Here is a 21,098-nt window from a genome sequence, read left to right on the forward strand (position 1 = left end):
TATGGTAAATGGTAAACCATATTGGTAGGTTGGCTATGGTAAGTGGTAAATCATATTGGTAGGTTGGCTATGGTAAGTGGTAAACCATGTTGGTAGGTTGGCTGTGGTAAGTGGTAAACCATACTGGTAAGTTGGCTATGGTAAGTGGTAAACCATATTGGTAAGTTGGCTATGGTAAATGGTAAACCATATTGGTAGGTTGGCTATGGTAAGTGGTAAATCATATTGGTAGGTTGGCTGTGGTAAGTGGTAAACCATACTGGTAAGTTGGCTATGGTAAGTGGTAAACCATATTGGTAAGTTGGCTATGGTAAATGGTAAACCATATTGGTAAGTTGGCTATGGTAAGTGGTAAACCATATTGGTAGGTTGGCTGTGGTAAGTGGTAAACCATACTGGTAAGTTGGCTATGGTAAGTGGTAAACCATATTGGTAAGTTGGCTATGGTAAATGGTAAACCATATTGGTAGGTTGGCTATGGTAAGTGGTAAATCATATTGGTAGGTTGGCTGTGGTAAGTGGTAAACTATACTGGTAAGTTGGCTATGGTAAGTGGTAAACCATATTGGTAAGTTGGCTATGGTAAATGGTAAACCATATTGGTAGGTTGGCTATGGTAAGTGGTAAATCATATTGGTAAGTTGGCTATGGTAAATGGTAAACCATATTGGTAGGATGGCTATGGTAAATGGTAAACCATATTGGTAGGTTGGCTGTGGTATGTGGTAAACCATATTGGTAGGCTGGCTATGGGAAGTGGTAAACCAAATTGGTAGGTTGGCTGTGGTAAGTGGTAAACCATATTGGTAGGTTGGCTATGGTAAGTGGTAAACCATATTGGTAGGTTGGCTATGGTAAGTGGTAAACCATATTGGTAGGTTGGCTATAGGAAGTGGTAAACCATTTTGGTAGGTTGGCTATGGTAAGTGGTAAACCATATTGGTAGGTTGGCTATGGTAAGTGGTAAACCATATTGGTAGGTTGGCTGTGGTAAGTGGTAAACCATATTGGTAGGTTGGCTGTGGTAAGTGGTAAACCATATTGGTAAGTTGGCTATGGTAAGTGGTAAACCATATTCGTAGGTTGGCTATGGGAAGTGGTAAACCATATTGGTAGGTTGGCTATGGGAAGTGGTAAACCATATTGGTAGGTTGGCTATGGGAAGTGGTAAACCATATTGGTAGGTTGGCTGTGGTAAGTGGTAAACCAAATTGGTAGGTTGGCTATGGTAAGTGGTAAACCATATTGGTAGGTTGGCTATGGGAAGTGGTAAACAAGAGGCATCTAATTACCAGACCTCAAGACAGTGTTGATATATGATGTTCATAGAATAGCTTCATTTAGCATGTTTATAGGAAGGAAGCACCTAAAAACTCTGGGCAAACTCAAAGCCATGTGCATCGTAACTTTATCATTGTTGCTATACATGTAATTAACGACAATAAAAGCTGTCTGTATTTTTTTAGGAGTTGTCTTACTAATGCTGATTAAGCTTGGGAAAGGCCATACCCAGAAGGCATTTCAAAAAACAACCTTGTCTAGCAACCATTCTAGTGTCTACTCTAATGTTACTGATATGAAGCCAGAGTTCAGATGTGCTGAAACCTGCCTCGCAGACGATGGCTGTGTTGGTTTTCTCCACAACAATTCTCAGAGCTCTTGTAGTTTGTTTGGCTGTTTCAACCCTGAAGAAGAAGCTTCAATACCGGATGGTGGTTCTCAGGCTTACGTAATGATAGCCGATCATCTACTAGCAAGAGGTAATCTTTAATAAACATAGAACATAGATGGTGGTTCTCAGGCTTACGTAATGATAGCTGATCATCTACTAGCAAGAGGTAATCTTTAATAAACATAGAACATAGATGGTGGTTCTCAGGCTTACGTAATGATAGCTGATCATCTACTAGCAAGAGGTAATCTTTAATAAACATAGAACATAAGTGGTGGTTCTCAGGCTTACGTAATGATAGCTGATCATCTACTAGCAAGAGGTAATCTTTAATAAACATAGAACATAAATGGTGGTTCTCAGGCTTACGTAATAATAGCTGATCATCTACTAGCAAGAGGTAATCTTTAATAAACATAGAACATAAATGGTGGTTCTCAGGCTTACGTAATGATAGCTGATCATCTACTAGCAAGAGGTAATCTTTAATAAACATAGAACGATGGAATCAAAACTAGCCTTATTTAAAATATAATCAAAATGAACGCAATTAGATAAACAGTAGAAGTACTACAAAATACAATGAAATAGTATCAAACTCATTCTCTGCATTGACTAGAAGAACAGACATAGTGCTGCTCTGAGCAAAAAGCTGTGAAGTACCATGAATTAACCAAAAAGTATAATTCTTTTAAATGGTTTCCTATTAGTATATGATTATTGTTATTGAATTCAAACATGAGTGTTAAAATTATATTTCGATTGTGAAGCGTCTTTTTAGATTCAGGAAATACATTGGCATTACAAAAGCTTGCCTTTATCTTTACGAAACTCACTAAAAAGTTGACAAGGCACACGGAAAGCTCTTACATGATTGGCTAGTTTGGCATAAACCAGAAAAAGTCTGAAAAATCTAATTTGTAGCTTGAGGCTGAGGAAATCATTGACATATGTCACATGATATATGTCATAATATATATATAACAATTAATGAATAAGTTTTAATTTACCGAATGCACTTTCAAATTTATTGCGTAATGTTAAATGACAAGATAGCCAAGATTTTGCCCATTTTCATTGCTTACATGGCTGTTTGAATATCTGTTGACTTCAGCCATATAATATATGGCTTATTATATATTATATATTATAACCTTACAAAAGTTTTTAAGCTCTGATTCACTTAGTCCATTTTCAACTGCTTGCCTCACATAGCATCTAATGTTTTTCTCAGGCAATCATTGCTGTACACTGAACATGGACTGCAGTCCTATTCTCAGCAATACATAGATTATCAATAAACTTAACAATCTAACATAACAAATCTTCTGTACAAAGTCATGCTTGTATTTCTGTTACAAAGCGCACAGAGAGTCGCGCAGAGTTTAAAAAAACAGCCAATGCAACTTGTGGTATAGTGAAAGATTTAAGGTGAGCACTTTTTTCATTTTAGGAAAGAATGTTTCCATGTCATCAGTTTATCTTGATGACAGTGGATCTCAGGCGGAAGCAACATTTCACGGCGGTGCTTTCGCTGTGGATGGGATTTATGAACCTCCTGCTGACAATGAAATTTTCTCTTTAGCCAATAGCCTTCGTGAGTCAAAGCCTTGGCTAAGAGTTAATCTGCAGAAAGTTCACTGTATCTGGGCTGTAAGGATACTGAATCGCGTCCACGGTAAGTCTTATTATTAATGCTTGTACCCTGAGCCGTCGAGTGTGCTAGCACCCTGGGCAGTCGAGTGTGCTAGCACCCTGGGCAGTCGAGTGTGCTAGCACCCTGAGCAGTCGAGTGTACGTCCGAGCTGTACGTGTATGTACAATTAGTCTGGCTAGTCTGCTGTTTAACCAGCCTAGAGTTCAAATCCTGCACCATGCAACCTTTTCCCTGACAAACATGGATCTTATTATAGAAAAGATTATATTTGTGATGTAAGAAAGTGGTTAACCATGAAATCACATTTGCATAAAAAACTTAGTCATTATTGTCTGTTTGTAGTACTTCTATAGCTCAAAAACTTTCTAGTTGCCCTCAAGCTGGTGCACCTGGCTGTTCGACCCACGCATAGAGCTGCATTCTTTTTCTGAACTTATATAGTTTATAATGTAGTTAAAAGTTTAAATAGAGGTATTGTATATAGGTTTATTTTAAGTATTGTTTTATGAGACTATTGGTCAAAACAGAGTTACAAAGAATGCCTACATCAGCGATGCCATACCCTTGGCACAAGAATTATAGGTCATCCAAGAGCTTTTCATAGAATGTTAAATACAACTTTTTTGGTAAAATATATCTTAAAATTTGAATGTATAGGTTCTTGTTGTTTTGTAGCAAAATTTTTGTTGTTGCAAGAGTGCTGTGCGATGCTGTGGGCTGCTGTAGTGAGAAGTTGTATATGTATCAAGATGCTAGTTGGAATGTCTAGCGTTGCACAGATAATAAAAAAGGTTTGTCAAAATTTTTTTTAATTTTCAATCAAAATATACATTTACCATTCAAACTTATAAATGAAAGTGTTTGTATATTTTTGTTACATGTTTTATGCAATATAAGCATGTATTTATAGCATGTTGGGGAAGTCTGGGCACGTATTTTGTTCTAGTAGTTCAAGCCTGTTAGGTGAATCCTGAAGTGTGCGTATTTTGACTAATTGCCATTGAAGACTGGCCGGTGTAATAAGTGTGTCCACAATTATTCCATCATATCTGTGGCGTATTGGTTAGAACGTCGGTTTGCAAAGCTGATACTTTTGAGTTCAATTCCAGTGCAAAGCGTGTTTTTGTACGTATTCCATCGTTATAACTGGAAATCTATAAACTATAATTTATAAACTATGACAATCCAACAAACACTGAGATATATATATATATATATATAGACTAGTATCCTTGCAGTCAAGTGCATCGTGAGAAATTGTGATGCGTAATAAGCATTTGTACAATTATTCCAATATACAGCTAGGCAGTCGCATAGAGCAGATGATAGCTCGCCTGCTGGTAAGCTGAATATTGGGGTTCAAATCCTGTGAGATTCAACTTTTTTCTCAACATCCCAACATGGCTTTGGACTAACACGGCTTTAATATCTATAGTAAATATCACAAAACTATCCCGACTATACTATACCGACTATACTATACCGACTATACTATACCGACTATACTATACCGACTATACTATACCGACTATACTATACCGACTATACTATACCGACTATACTATACCGACTATACTATACCGACTATACTATACCGACTATACTATACCGACTATACTATACCGACTATACTATACCGACTATACTATACCGACTATACTATACCGACTATACTATACCGACTATACTATACCGACTATACTATACCGACTATACTATACCCACTATACTATACCGACTATACTATACCAATTGAACAAGCGGATGTTTCAAGCTAATGGTTTACCTTCAGCTGCTCCTAACTTACAGAGGCAAACACACTCTTATACTCTTCAGTCTTTCATGTGCAACATTCAGCAGCAGACAACCTGTATATTCGCTTGCACTAAGAAAACATTCAACATTCTGGTTTTATACACACATGTTTAAGCATGTAAAAGATCAACTAGTGCTGCAAGAGCCCTGCGTTTAAACCACATAAGGAACACTCATAACTAACAAATGTACTTTCAGCACCATGGCCGGGCATAGTAGCTAGATTACGGGATCTGATCATAACAGCAGCGATTTGGGAAGATGACATACTCTACCATGTCAATCCTGATTCACTCTGTGGTCAGCATGATGGAAAAGTGGAGCAAGCCTACCTGACTGTCACTTGTCTTCGACCAATGAGAGCTCGGTTTGTCCAAATCCAAATAAATGATACAGAAATTCTCAACATCTATGAGTTGGAAGTACATGGCTTCAAACGGCTATAACACGTTATTTCAACTTTACAAATTTACTATCATTTATTCATATTGTTGCTACAACATAAATTTTTACAATTAGAATCTACAACTTGTACACAGCCCGACCAAAATTGGTACATGGTCTTCACCGTAGTAGTTTATGTGAATAAAACTTCCACATGGTTAGAAAAAACAGTTGTATGTAGTAAATATAAGCTGTCAGCAAATGTAACTCAACAAGGCCTAGCATAAATTTGCTGATGTACTTGAAGTGCTTCGTTTTTCTTTTGCAAATGGTAAAACAGAAATTTTATGAAGCAGCCGCCTGCACCCACCTGTTTCCATGGATGTATCAATTTCTTAGAAGACACTTTGTATGATTGATATTGTTTTTGCGCAATCAGTTTTTTAGTATTTGTTGTGTAGCTATGCATAAATAAAATTGCCTTCGTGAAACTTTCAAACTTTAAATAATTGGATAGTCTAAAGATAACCCATGGCATATACATGTACTTATATGTAAAATGCTTCATCACTTTGTACAACTGACGCTTTCTTATTACTAGTTGCAACAAATAGTTGAGACAGAGTCTATATATTGCGCAGCTCCAATAAATAGATTCTGACTGTTTGGAGTCATGATAACATGCACCTTGCAAAAACGCAGTAACATTGCAGAGTTTGGGCTACAAACTGGCAAAATAAAAAAGATACCTAACAGGAATAGTAAACTATAGATATGAAGCCTTAGGTATGAGTATAAACTCATTGCAACTGCGTGAAATCATTGATACTTTCTTATAGAGGAAATAATTCCAAATTTTAGTTCTCACACATCAAGATATGTTTAGTAGAATGGTTTAGCACAGAAATAATTGATACATTGATTAGAAGCTACTAGTTACTTGAGAGACATGATCCAGTTGATGAGAGAGCCTTCCATCATGTGCCCATACACCTTCAGATACTTGCATCCTACATACATATATACGTACATACGTACATATATACAAACAAACGTACATACATATGTACATGCATCCATACATACATGCAAGCATACATACATACAACCATACATATGGACATACATATGTACATTCCTATGTACATACATACGTATGTACATACATACGTACATACATATGTACATGCATATGTACATATACACGCTTGTACATACATACATACGAACATGCATACGTACAAACCCACGTATGTACACGCATACATACATTTATATGTACATACAAACATACGTACGTACATCCACACATGTAGACAAATGTGTGCAGACAAATGGAGTTTGTATCACATACAGACAGATGTGGAACACAACTTTATCTGTTTTAAGAGTTTTGTTCCACATACAGACCGATGCTGAGTGTGACCAGTATGTCAGTTATAAGTAGCTATACTACTTATAACCCATTATCAAGGCAATAAAAGCAAATTCCAAAGGAGAAGACCACACCTTAATGCAATCAGATCTACTTTGCTCCACATAAAAAGGAATAGTAATGCAAGGCAGCAGAGATGCCAGAGTAGGCAGGCAGCTCTAATGGTGCAAGACTGCAGCCACCATCAAACCAGACAGAGGGGTCTAATAATGCAATCCAGCACATCATTCATGCCACTCAAGCTCAGTCACAGCTATCTGCAATTATTGCTTTAAACCAAATAGAACCTTCCATCATTGTAATTTTAGCTTGAGTCCTCTGATGGTACAATTACAAATCTCAACTAAATCTCTCACAAGAATGCTAGTCCACTTACCAAATTTACTTCATTAGAGAAAACATACACTACACTTCTAATGGGTACCTTTGTTATGATTCATCCACTTCATCAGAGCTAACATACACTACACTTCTAATGGGTACCTTTGTTATGACTCATCCACTTCATCAGAGCTAACATACACCACACTTCTCATGGGTACCTTTGTTATGACTCATCCACTTCATCAGAGATAACATACACCACACTTCTAATCTTTGCTATGGCTCATCCACTTCATTAGAGATAACATACACCACCATTCCAATGGGTACCTTTGTTATGACATATCCACTTCATCAGAGATAACATACACCACACTTATAATGGGTACCTTTGTTACGACTCATCCACTTCATCAGAGATAACATACACCACCATTCCAATGGGTACCTTTGTTATGACACACCCACTTCATCAGAGATAACATACACGACACTTCTAATGGGTACCTTTGTTACGACTCATCCACTTCATCAGAGATAACATACACCACCATTCCAATGGGTACCTTTGTTATGACACATCCACTTCATCAGAGATAACATACACCACACTTCTAATGGGTACCTTTGTTATGACTCATCCACTTCATCAGAGATAACATACACCACACTTCTAATGCATACTTTTGTTACGACTCATCCACTTTTCTGACTTTTCTGACTTAATAGCAGACGCTCTTTGATAAAAAATTTCGACATCCATGCTAGTACTATAAAGCCTCATTTCATCATGTAAACGTATTATATCATGATTGGTTTGTTAAGCGCCATATTCATCTGTGGAGATGTCTTCACCCAATCTAGACTTCATGCGAATAATAAAGCGATGACAATTTAAACTGAATGACAAGACAAGAACGGCCAAACAGAATCAAATTTATTGTGAGAAGCTAAATGACAGAGCCGTGTATTGCAGACTTGAGGCATGACTTGATGGGGGAATAGAAGAAAAAAGACCATGAGTTATACTCAGTCATCTACAAGCTCAAAGGCTGAATGACCAGCTTGTACCCAGCCTTCAATTACTTCCATTCCACAACTTTTCTCTTAGCAACATGCTGTCCTTTGATGGGTGTGTTTGGAGGGAGAACAGCGAGATAGTAAGGTGTATCAGCTCCTGTTATAAATCAAAATAACATATCAAAATAACATCCCAACTATCTTCACATATCATTAATGGAGATGAGCCAAAAATAATCTGATAGTTAAAGCGATAGAAAAGAAAGTTCACCTTCATCAATTGTAAGAGGACCTTTGTGGCTGGACATGCTAGTGTTCACATAGCCTGGGTCAGCCTACAAAGCACACATGTATAATACGGTATAATAAAGACACCTTCTCAAACCAACGACTGCAACAACCAATAGTTGTACGAGTGTTAAAACAAATAGCTTGTTTATAAAATTGGTCACATTCTAGTAGCATGACAAACACTCAGCAAACAAAAACTTCCAAAGCAGGCATATCCCAGCTAAAGAACTAAATAAAGTTTGGAAGAAACAGCTGCAAAGTTTAGGACTAAACTCAAAAAACTGTGGTCGCAAACCGAGGTCGGACTCTATTATGGTTGCGTGTTAAGTTTGCATTGTATCCAATCAAGTTCAAACCGCAGTCGAGCCTGGGAGAACCAAAATTCATCAGTTACTTCAGCTACTCCCCACCAAAGCTTCTGATGCCGGCAGTTTCACTTTGGTTTTGCCTTCAAATGCTTTAAATGCCCGGCAGTTTCACTTTGGTTTCGCCTTCAAACTGCTTTCAATGCCCGGCAGTTTCACTTTGGTTTTGCCTTCAAAATGCTTTAAATGCCCGGCATTTTCACTTTGGCTTTGCCTTCAAAATGCTTTGAATGCTCACCTGGTAAACTCACTCTTATATAGCTTGATGATTCGAAAACAAAAAAATATTGGACATACTATTGGAGTCATCTTACATATTGGACATACTATTGGAGTCATCTTACATATTGAACATACTATTGGAGTCATCTTACATATTGGACAAACTATTGAAGTCATCTTACATATTGGACATACTATTGGAGTCATCTTACATATTGAACTTACTATTGGAGTCATCTTACATATTGGACATACTATTGGAGTCATCTTACATATTGAACTTACTATTGGAGTCATCTTACATATTGGACATACTATTGGAGTCATCTTACATATTGGACATACTATTGGAGTCATCTTACATATTGGACAAACTATTGGAGTCATCTTACATATTGGACATACTATTGGAGTCATCTTACATATTGAACTTACTATTGGAGTCATCTTACATATTGGACATACTATTGGAGTCATCTTACATATTGGACATACTATTGGAGTCATCTTACATATTGGACAAACTATTGGAGTCATCTTACATATTGGACATACTATTGGAGTCATCTTACATATTGGGCATACTATTGAAGTCATCTTACATATTGGACATACTATTGGAGTCATCTTACATATTGAACTTACTATTGGAGTCATCTTACATATTGGACATACTATTGGAGTCATCTTACATATTGAACTTACTATTGGAGTCATCTTACATATTGGACATACTATTGGAGTCATCTTACATATTGGACATACTATTGGAGTCATCTTACATATTGGACAAACTATTGGAGTCATCTTACATATTGGACATACTATTGGAGTCATCTTACATATTGAACTTACTATTGGAGTCATCTTAAATATTGGACATACTATTGGAGTCATCTTACATATTGGACATACTATTGGAGTCATCTTACATATTGAACTTACTATTGGAGTCATCTTACATATTGAACTTACTATTGGAGTCATCTTACATATTTGACATACTATTGGAGTCATCTTACATATTGGACATACTATTGGAGTCATCTTACATATTGGACATACTATTGGAGTCATCTTACATATTGGACAAACTATTGTCCAAATCCAAACATCTTACACAAAACAATAAACATAAAAACATAGCTTGTTACTACTGTCTTTAGGAGCTGCTTCGAATCTTCGCTGATATACACTTGTAGTGAGATCTGTACTGTCGAGTGACACCGCTCAAATTGGTGCATCAATTATTTAGAGCTACGCAAATCGTTTTTTGACCAAAATGCATGTTTCACAGAAGGTCAAATCCTAAACAAAGTAAACCGCCTGAAGTTACATGACTCATAAGAGTGCTGTAATGAATGACCAGAGCGCAAAAGCAATCATAGCTAGACATGCCCTCGAACCAACAACTATGAAAACATCACTTCATACAACCATATAACCATGAAAACAACACTTCATACAACCAGACAAACATGAAAACAACACTTCATACAACCAGACAACCATGAAATTATTCCGGATGATTCCACTCACAGCATTAACAACTATGTCTCTCTCTGGCGTAGAACTAAACTGTTGTTGATAAGCTCGGGCCATCACAGTATTAGCCAGCTTAGATGTGCCGTAAGCTGAATTGTCGGGCCAACCTTTCTGCGCGTGATCTCCTGCTTTCACTGACCTAATAGAAACAGCAAAATAATCCGCATTGTCACTTCAGGATAGTTGCAATATTAACAAATTTCTTCATATGAAGTTTCGCAACGAAACACTAGAAAGTAACTCTATAAGCTCTGCAGCTGGGAACCCCATTAAACAGTTTTTTTAACAAAGCACATCTGGACTTATAGTATAAACACCAGCGCACAACACTCAAATAATTTGTAGAGCACAACATAATAGTATTACTCACGACACAAACTCTCTCATCAAATTTAGTACCGTCTCTAGCGTCATGGGTGGATCATTCTTTATGTAGGCTTCATAGCGTGACGGACAAATCTTTTTGGTCTTATGCAGGGCCATGGGTGCAATCATGCTACTGAGAATGACCACTCTAAAATCACGCTTACCAAATCAGCCTGCAACTTTCCTTTATAGTAATAAACAAGGCTTTTGTTTAAGTTTACAACTTGCGATATAATCGATTCCAAATAGACATTGTTTAAAGCAGTAATGCCAAAAACTTCAGTATATTCAGTGGCAGTATTTTCAATGACAGCGTATTTAATGACAGTGTATTCAATGACAGTGTATTAAATGACAGTGTATTCAATGACAGTGTATTCAATGACAGTGTATTCAATAACAGTGTATTCAATGACAGTGTATTCAATAACAGTGTATTCAATGACAGTGTATTCAATGACAGTGTATTCAATGACAGTGTATTCAATAACAGTGTATTCAATGACAGTGTATTCAATAACAGTGTATTCAATGACAGTGTATTCAATGACAGTGTATTCAATGACAGTGTATTCAATGACAGTGTATTCAATGACAGTGTATTCAATAACAGTGTATTCAATGATATTGTATTCAGTGTGTTTAATAACAATATAATCAGTGTATTCAATGACAGCTTTGAAGCAGCAATCACAACACTACAAAAACAGATCAGATATTGAGTTGGATCATATAATATTAGGTATTGAATTGGCTAACATAGTAGAATATTAGATACCGAGTTGGCTAATATAATATTAGATACTGAGTTGGCTAATATAATAGAATATTAGATACTGAGTACGCTAATATAGTAGAATATTTAGATACTGAGTTGACTAATATAATAGAATATTAGATACTGAGTTGACTAATATAATAGAATATTAGATACTAATTTGGCTAATATAGTAGAATATTTAGATACTGAGTTGACTAATATAATAGAATATTGGATACTGAGTTGACTAATATAATAGAATACTAGATACTAAGTTGGCTAATATAGTAGAATATTTAGATACTGAGTTGACTAATATAATAGAATATTCGATACTGAGATGACTAATATAATAGAATATTAGATACTGAGTTGGCTAATATAATAGAATATTTAGATACTGAGTTGACTAATATAATAGAATATTCGATACTGATATGACTAATATAATAGAATATTAGATACTGAGTTGACTAATATAATAGAATATTAGATACCGAGTTGACTAATATAATAGAATATTAGATACTGAGTTGGCTAATATAGTAGAATATTAGATACTGAGTTGGCTAATATAGTAGAATAATAGATACTGAGTTGGCTAATATAATAGAAGATTAGATACTGAGTTGGTTCATTTAGGAGACACTGATATGTCTCAGATAGCTGTAAAAATAGCAAGAACTGACCTGGCACCATCTCTGAGGATAGGAAAAAGTTGTTCACAAACAGTATGAGTCCCAAATACATTTGTCTGCAGAGTGACTTCAGCTTGAACAGCGTATGGATCAGTGGCAGTATTCTAAATCACAAGGTCCATAAGTTCTGCCATTTAGGACTACATTATAGTCAGCAGAAGATATTACATATGAAGAAATGAATGAATGACCAAAGCATGCTACGATGTATATATATATATAAATTACCTTAAATGCTATGCCAGCATTGTTAACAAGAATGTCAATTCCACCATGTTCTTTTAAAAGTTTCTCTTTCATAGCCACAATTGTGTCTGCTTTAGTGAGATCAGCTTCAAGGTACTTGGCTGTCAGTCCTTCAGCTTCGAGTTTTTTTCGTGCCTCCTCACCGTTTGCAGCACTCCGCGCTAATAAACCGATCAACAGTTTAATGCCATGTTTTCTTATGAAACGTTCCTATTATAACAGCATAGAGAATGTAACATCTAGACAGATTTAGCATCATAGATAATAATGAAGCAAAACCTACAAGTTCCATAAACGGTCCATGTGGGATGCTCCTTGCAGAGTCTCCTCACCACTCCAAATCCTATGCCTTGGTTCGCTCCGGTCACCTGAAATTTCAACCAATATTTTACATATGTATATCTTTATAGCATGCCCTGCACAGGTTTAGGCTAGCGTAAAACAAAGATGGAAGCTAGCACCAAGTTTCTAGAACTTGGTCCTTACATTGGAAATAAACGCATAAAGTTCATAGAAGTCATTATGATGAAACCAGAAACATGGCACTCGCTATCCAAATAAATAATTTGAAAACAAATAATAATATTCATTTTAAAAGCTTCTTCCGTAACAGAGAGAAAACCTAGTATCTTAATTTTTTTTTTTAAACAATCTTATAAGACCAAAAACATCTGATCATTTTTAAATAAACTAACAGCAGGCTATAATTTATGTACATTGTAGAACAATTATAGTTTTTAGTTTAACTGGTTGATAGTTTGTTATAGTTAGTACAGCAATTGTATTTATTAGTGTGAGCACATGGTCGTGGTTAAATTGACAACAATGCCTACCACTGACACAGTGATTGGTAACAACACCTATCACTGACACATACATGTAAATGATGCAATAACAATATACCAATCACTGACACAGTGATTGGTATCGTTATTGCATGATTTACATGTATGAACCATAATTGAAAAAGGGGATAGCAATCTTGCTAGAACGAAAAAGAAGAAAATGTGTTAGAAGAATGTCAGGGGATATAGAGCTTTTCAACTTAAATTTATCGTGCAATAATACATGAAGGGGAAACCCTAAAGCATTGCGTGACCTAGACATGAAACCATTGCTAATATACTGTTATGATGTTATCACTAATATACTGCTACGTTGTAGCGATAATGTATAACTATATGTAAAATATTTTTATTCCAAAAAATTGGCATATCTGTATAAGTTTCAATATTTGCCATCTGTCTAGTTATATCTGTATATATATATGTTTCAATATTTGTCATCTGTCTAGTTATATCTGTATATATAAGTTTCAATATTTGTCATCTGTCTAGTTATATCTGTATATATAAGTTTCAATATTTTTCATCTGTCTAGTTATATCTACTATATAAACGGCATCTGTCTACTTATAGCGATTGGTATAACTGTATATATAAGTTTCAATATTTGTCATCTGTCTAGTTATAGCAATTGGTATATCTGTATATATAAGTTTCAATATTTGTCATCTGTCTAGTTATAGCGATTAAAATCTAAGAATGAAAAATCAATATCACAGATGATTTGATCTCATAACCTCTCTGACGACCAACCAGCACTCTCATCCACTACACTAAGATAACCAAGCTGTCTATGACTGTTAGTACATTCATTATATCAGTTAACATAATCCCCTTGAAGCTCCTGAGGTCATTAACTAGCATTGTTGACAATTAAGCGTAAAGTAGATTATGGTGATGATTATTGAGCCTAATGATTATTAAGCTGTTTGCAAACACCATGGTCATTGTTTTAGTAAAGGTGAGCTTACTAGGTAAGTTATTCAACTTCTTCGGGTAATGGCTTCATTACCCGCGCAACTTCGAGCATTCGACTAGTATAGCATATATAATAAATAACAATTTATTGTTGAAAATCAATTTTAGTTATGATTTATAACTTTCTTTTTTCTGTGTCGATTATCTACAGCCAAACGCAAGCACTTCTAAGGTAGAACATCGAGGCATTTTGGTGAAGTAAACTAAAGAAATGCTGATCTGAAGTTATTTTTCATAATTAGCAATTGCCTGCTCTCAATAATCTTAACACCTGGGAGAGAATAACCCTCTCAACCAAAGAGCAAATCGACTCGTACATGTATATTCTGGGTTTGCATGACGCATTAATTATATCTCAGTTCATGAAGAAAAGTGAGCAGATAGCCACACAGGGCAGGCTTACCCTTGTGCTGATTTTATGCTGGCATTATATCCGATAATCAAACCCTATGCTGTTGTTGATCTGATGCCGGCGTTGGTTATGAGACAACAATTAAACGCTTATGCTAGTGTTAAGTCTTATGCTGGTGTTAAGTCTTATGCTGGTGTTAAGTCTTATGCTGGTGTTAAGTCTTATGCTAGTGTTAAGTCTTATGCTGGTGTTAAGTCTTATGCTGGTGTTAAGTCTTATGATGGTGTTAAGTCTTATGCTGGTGTTAAGTTTTATGCTGGTGTTAAGTCTTATGCTGGTGTTAAGTCTTATGCTGGCGTTAAGTCTTTTGCTGGTGTTAAGTCTTATGCTGGTGTTAAGCAATTTATCAACTTGGTACCAAACTTGATGATTAATCTGAAGATAAGTCAAAAGAGTCGATGCTTAAAAGATAAAAAATAACTTCCGACGAGACTACCACTCGTGACATTCAGCTTAGTATACCGAAACTCTAGTACTCGCACCAACCGATCACCTCTAATATGCACCTGCTTATTCTCTGTGCTTTATTGACACACCTGATGATCTTTAACGGTAAACTAAATTGTCAGGGTACTTGTGTATGTAACAGAGATAACCCTATGCATCGTCTTTTCTCCCAAGTGCAGCAAGAGAAAAAATGATATTTTTAAGGCTATGAGATTCTTGTTATAATATAATCTGATGAGCAGTAAAAAGTAAATGATTACAATAAGTAGCTGAGCAAATAAGAAACTAGAATAATAGCACCTGACAAAAGAGTGAATGAACAATGAATAAGAATAAACAATGTAATCCGGTAGAGAATTGTAATCCATGTTTCCGAGCACGATTGGCAGTGTCATTAGTAGAGTCTAACAGTTAACAGGGTTTCAAGTCTTTCTAATTTATTTTCCGTTTCTGCCATTTTTATTCCTCTAACTGTAGCTGGAAGCTGTAAACTGGCACTGGTCCGGCCTCTGTTCTTGTATTTAACGGTGATTGCAGAGCATTTCCAAGGTCATTGTTACCTCTTTCCACTACTCCATTGCCTTGTGAATTGTAGCTAGTGGTTCTGCTCTTGGCAACTCCATGTTGCTCAACACCATGTCGCTGTGAATTCTCTCTGGTAACCCAATATAGGAAAATACTCGCAGGTCTATCGTATCAACTATCATTTTTGTGGTTCCATCAGTGATGGGCATGGCGTCCTTCCATATCATGCAGTGACCTGAGATGGCCAGAATCATCTTGATGCCTCTAGATATAAAGTTTAAAACTGCCAGCAAACAATCATTGTTGCTGATCTCCTGATTTGTGGTTGCTGTTTTTCAAAGCCTGGCATATTTTATAAGCCTGTATCAGTTATCTTACATCACTTTTACCAGTCCACTGCCAGTTGCGTTTCAGACATTGGTGAGTTTTATTGATCTTAGAATAATGCTGTGTGTGCTTGTTCTGTAGCTAAATTTCTCATGTTGTATGGGCAGATAATTACCCTTATAGCTCTGTTGTTAGCTGCTAACATGATTTTCAAAATTCCATCTTCCAGTTTGCATAAGTGCAGCTGAGCAATTAGCTTCTTTATCTCAAGACTGGCTGGATCAATTGTTGCTCTATGATACGTTTTTAATGCTTTGATGATCACAACAGTACTGCTTCCAAGATATATCTGTAGTTCAGCTATCTCTTGGTGTAGGGAGGCTAGTCAAGTTGATTTGTTGGGTTAGTAGAATTGTCTCCTCCTTGATGATTAGAGTTGTAACTCCACACAATTTTCCTTACTTTCCTTACTTCTCCCTTCTCTCTCTCTTCAATGTATTTGCAATGCTTACAGCTGATATATTTTTGGTGAGGTCGTCATCATTGCTGTGATGGTTGCCATATGGTGTTGTAGGTATATTTTAACTTTGCTAGAATTTTTAGCCATCTAACTAGTTGGTGAACTGACTGTTTTCTCTGTATAACCCCTGTAATTGTGTATGAAAAATCGTTACGACAGATTCTTGACCATACAGGTAGATCTGAAGTGTTTAGCTTCTAAGACAATTCCCAACAGTTTTCTCCTGGTAGTGCAGTAACTTCTTTTGCAGCTGCTGAGTATTATGGGATAATAAGCAATAGACCTCTCTTCCGGATTTCAGACTTGGAAAGGTACTGCGTCAGCTCCATCTAGGCAGGCATCAGTGTCAAGTAAATACTGCTTACTTAGATATGTTTAAGCCAGTACTGGTGAGTTGAGTAGGAACTCCTTCGATTGTTAAAAAGCTGTTCTTTTTTGGTCTTCCATTGAAATTGTACCTGCCTTGCCATGAGTCTGAGATGGTTTTATGGCATAGCCTAGATCAAAGCTTTTGTAGTAGATGACAAATCTCATGAAGGTCCTCAGCTTTCATATTCTCTGAATCGGTTTGTACCCCTTCCTTGCTGACTATATGCCCAGATACTTGATTTCTTGCTATAGAAGTTTCAAATTGAGCTTCAAATTTGCCTGTTTGAAGCGCTGTAGTACACTGGTTAATATTTTCAAGTGAGAGTCGAAGTTCTTGCTAAAGATTACTACATCATCAAGGTATAGGAGTAGTGCGTTCCATGTTAAGCCATGTAGCATTTTCTCTGAGTGACTCAATGTGGCTGATGCTGATGTTAATCCAAACAGTAGATGTTTTGGGGGCAACAATCTGCTCTTGGCCATAATATCTGCTTTGTCGCTTGCATCCTCACTCATTTTCAGTTGTCAGTAATCGAACGCTAGAGAAATGGGTGCTGCCAGACAGTGCATCCAGACTGCCGCCAATTCTTAGTAAGGGGTACATATCCTTTCGTGTTACTAAGTTCAACTTCCCAAAATCAATGCATAATGTTCAGAAGTTTCATTTTTTAAAAGGACCATGGATTAGCTTTGGGAGATGTCAGCTGGTTCAAGCAGTTTTCATCGCAATAATCTATGTACTCATCATTCAACTTTTGAGCTTTCTGCGTGCTTAGCCTTCTAGGTGCCTTCTTGATGAGCTGAGTGCCTGGTAGGGTAGAAACCCTATGTCATACTAGCTCTGTTACTCCTATGTTATCTTCCTTTGCGCTAAGTGATCATCTGTTGCTGGTCAGCAGCTGCATATTTGTTAATTGGTTTTCTGATTAGATTTTGCACTTGTGGGGGAACCTATGACTGACTGCCAGCTGGTGTTAGATTTTGAGAATTTTAGTGGTTTGATCATTGAATGCAGGATCAGTGATGATCACGTCTTTTTCGATGCAAATAGAATTCAACATTATTGCCTGGATGAATGTCAATTAGGGTTGAGTTAGAGCTGATGCATCTCCCTATAATGTTCTTGTTTCAAAAACTTGCATGAGTGTGAAAGCAACTCTCAGTCCCAGGTCATGGTCATCATTGTAGTGTTTGACAACTTCCATCTTCCAGCTCTCTTTGTGATGGCTTTGTGATTTAAGCTGCTATTATGAGTTAGTTGGCATACAAATAGGTGTTGTTATCTGTATTTTGGAGCTGACTGCTTCTCCGTGCTTGTCGAGTACAGGTGAAGAAGTATTCATCCATCCTTAAGATATCGTTATCTAGCAAAAGCTGGCTTCAGTTGTTGGCAAAGAATGCTATTCCAATAATGATATATTTTGTGATGTTAGCAGTGCAGAAAAAGATTTCTGCTGAAACACTGCGTAGTCTATATTATGGGGTAATCAGTTCATAAAGTAGGATGCTACTGCTATCAGGCATGAAAGCTGTTACTTTCTTGGTTCTAAATGGTCTCAGATGTAAGTAAGAAGTTTGTTTAAGTTGCTTTTAGTCGCCAGCTCCAGTGTCTAGTAGATAGTAAACAGATTTTCAACCTTCAAGTTTACCAGAGATTTATAGACAACTCTTTGATTCAGCTTCATGATGTAGATCTGATTGAGTAGACATAGGAAAAAGTAGGTCAAGTTTCCTAGGTGGTTGTTTTGATTCCAGAGGTTCATTTCGATCCATACCAAGCAGAACCTGTTACTGAGCTGGAAAGTAGCCATTTTTCGTAAACTTTCGGCCAACTTGCTGTTTTTCTGGTGGGGTGCCATTTTGCGAGTGGTGACGCAGTCCAATTCTACGGGGTACTGCTAGTTTAGTTGGTTTGGCTAGTCAATCTGTGGCTAATCCGTGATGAGAATAATCCTATTTTTATGAAGATCTCTATCCAATACGGCTGCTGAGGCAGTGCTGATTGTTCAATGGCGTGGAAGACAGGTGCTAGAAGAGTCATCTCTTTTTCCAAGGTTCAACATGGTTGATGTAAAGCTTGGTTTCTAGCTGTAGAAACTCCTCAGTAATGACTATGGCTTTTTTCATAGTTCTAAATCGGTTAGCTAACATTCGCTACTTTATTCTGATGTGGTTGAGCCCATTAGAAAATTTCTCCACTGCTGTTTCTATTTGGGAGCAAGCATCCTGTTTGAGGTAACCTGTATCAGCCAGTTTGGTAATATCCACCCTAAAGTCATGTGGGTTTTGTTTACTTCTCAATCTCATTGCATTCAACTGGCGTCTTGCCTGGTGAATTGTCAGTCTATAACACCCTTTAAGCCATTGAACACCTCAACAAGGGTTTGTCTTCCTTGTATGTCAGAAGCTGGTCCTTTCAGACTAGCTCTCAAATGTAGTAATGTCTCTCCGCTGTTCCATTGGTTGTCTTCCACTATATCCTGGAACATTGGATGAATTAGGCCAGCTAATTCATCCAATTAGCTGGCTTCAAGTTTATCAGCTCTGATCACAAATGTGTAGAGTTATTGGCTCTTTTCTATTTTGTGATTCAGCTTTATTGGTGGCCATGATGTGGGCGTGTGTTTTGTTCTTCGAGGCATTGTCGATGCTTGTTGCTGTTCTTTACAATTGAAACTTTACCACTGCTAGCAACGTAGTAAACTAACAAAATGCCGACTTATTTATTTAGCACAGTAAGCGACTGTGCGCTTTTGACAATCCTAATGTCAGGGAGGGGTAACTCTCTCGGTCAAGAAACAAATTGATTAGTCAATTCTGGATTCATGTGAAGCAAAATGAGCTTAGGCTCAATTCATGAAAAAAGAACGCAGATAGCCACACAAGGCAGGTTTATGCTGGTGCTGTTTTAAGACGGTGTTAGATTATATCACATAATCAAACCTTTTGCTGATATTGATCGGAAGATGCTGGTGCTAGTTACGTGACAATACCTAACTCTTATCATGGTGTTGAGTTTTATGCTAGCAACTAATTATTCACCGATGTTAGTGCTGAATTCTAGGCTGCTGTTCCGTAAGCTAACAATTTGATAATAAGCTTGTTGACCAGATGAAGAAACCATGCTGAAGAGTTAATGTTTCACAGATGTATTCTGTTCTTCACATGAGTTTAAGTGTGAAATAAAAAAGTGCCTAGCTATTTATAATTTACAAAACAAAGCAATGCATTTGATTACAACAGAAAAAAGTTGCCTGAACAAAGTAGTATGATTGGTTATATCATAAAGAAAGTCGTAAATGTCCTGCATAATTGTTGCAGGATAATAGTGGATAGCTACACAAAATATAACTTTTAGGTAGTGGTATAATAAGTAGCGTAATGATATCTGTATAACACATAACAGAGTAGAAATAAAAAGGGAAGGCAATCACCATGAACGCATCCTCATCACTAGGTGGTACTCAGCAGTTTGTATAAATCTCATAATTGACATTATCTAAATCGATACATCTCAAAAACAACGAGTGATCTATGCTATATCCAAAAGTCTGCTTTAAAACTGTACTAACCAGTGCGATTTTGGACATGACGAGCAATGTATTTTGTGGGATGACTGACGAATGGGTGTGGTTCGGCTGTTAGTTTTGCAAATCGGCAACGAGATACGTCCCTGACCCCTCTTGCAATGTTACTTGTACAAACATAATTATGTATGTACATGCAGTGTGTCGTCGCCATGAGAATAGCGTACGTCTATTAAAACTACTAGAAACTCGGCTATAATTTTGTACTTTCCACTTGCGTAATAAACGGAGCTTAGCCTTAAATTTAAGTATTCAGTAAATGTTTAACCAAATCGCCACTGCTACTTA

General features: G+C 36.7%; 2 protein-coding genes across 2 annotated transcripts; one reads left to right on the plus strand and one right to left on the minus strand.

The window, feature by feature from the left end:
• Nucleotides 1-1,576: 1,576 nt before the first annotated feature.
• Nucleotides 1,577-5,590, plus strand: LOC137394164 (uncharacterized). Its single transcript, XM_068080885.1, has 3 exons — nucleotides 1,577-1,760; nucleotides 3,126-3,350; nucleotides 5,343-5,590. Exons 1-3 carry the CDS (start codon nucleotides 1,577-1,579, stop codon nucleotides 5,588-5,590), a joined length of 657 nt encoding a protein of 218 aa, XP_067936986.1.
• Nucleotides 5,591-8,252: 2,662 nt separating this feature from the next.
• Nucleotides 8,253-20,898, minus strand: LOC137393444 (carbonyl reductase [NADPH] 1-like). Its single transcript, XM_068079997.1, has 8 exons — nucleotides 20,796-20,898; nucleotides 13,084-13,168; nucleotides 12,783-12,961; nucleotides 12,546-12,658; nucleotides 11,101-11,244; nucleotides 10,725-10,869; nucleotides 8,579-8,642; nucleotides 8,253-8,464 (listed from the first exon to the last, which is right to left on the minus strand). The coding sequence occupies exons 1-8, from the start codon at nucleotides 20,811-20,813 to the stop codon at nucleotides 8,370-8,372; spliced, it is 843 nt and encodes a 280-aa protein (XP_067936098.1). The 5' UTR covers nucleotides 20,814-20,898; the 3' UTR covers nucleotides 8,253-8,369.
• Nucleotides 20,899-21,098: the final 200 nt, after the last annotated feature.

The sequence above is a fragment of the Watersipora subatra genome, chromosome 4, assembly GCF_963576615.1.
Source record: "Watersipora subatra chromosome 4, tzWatSuba1.1, whole genome shotgun sequence".
In the NCBI taxonomy this organism is placed as follows: Eukaryota; Metazoa; Bryozoa; class Gymnolaemata; order Cheilostomatida; family Watersiporidae; genus Watersipora; species Watersipora subatra.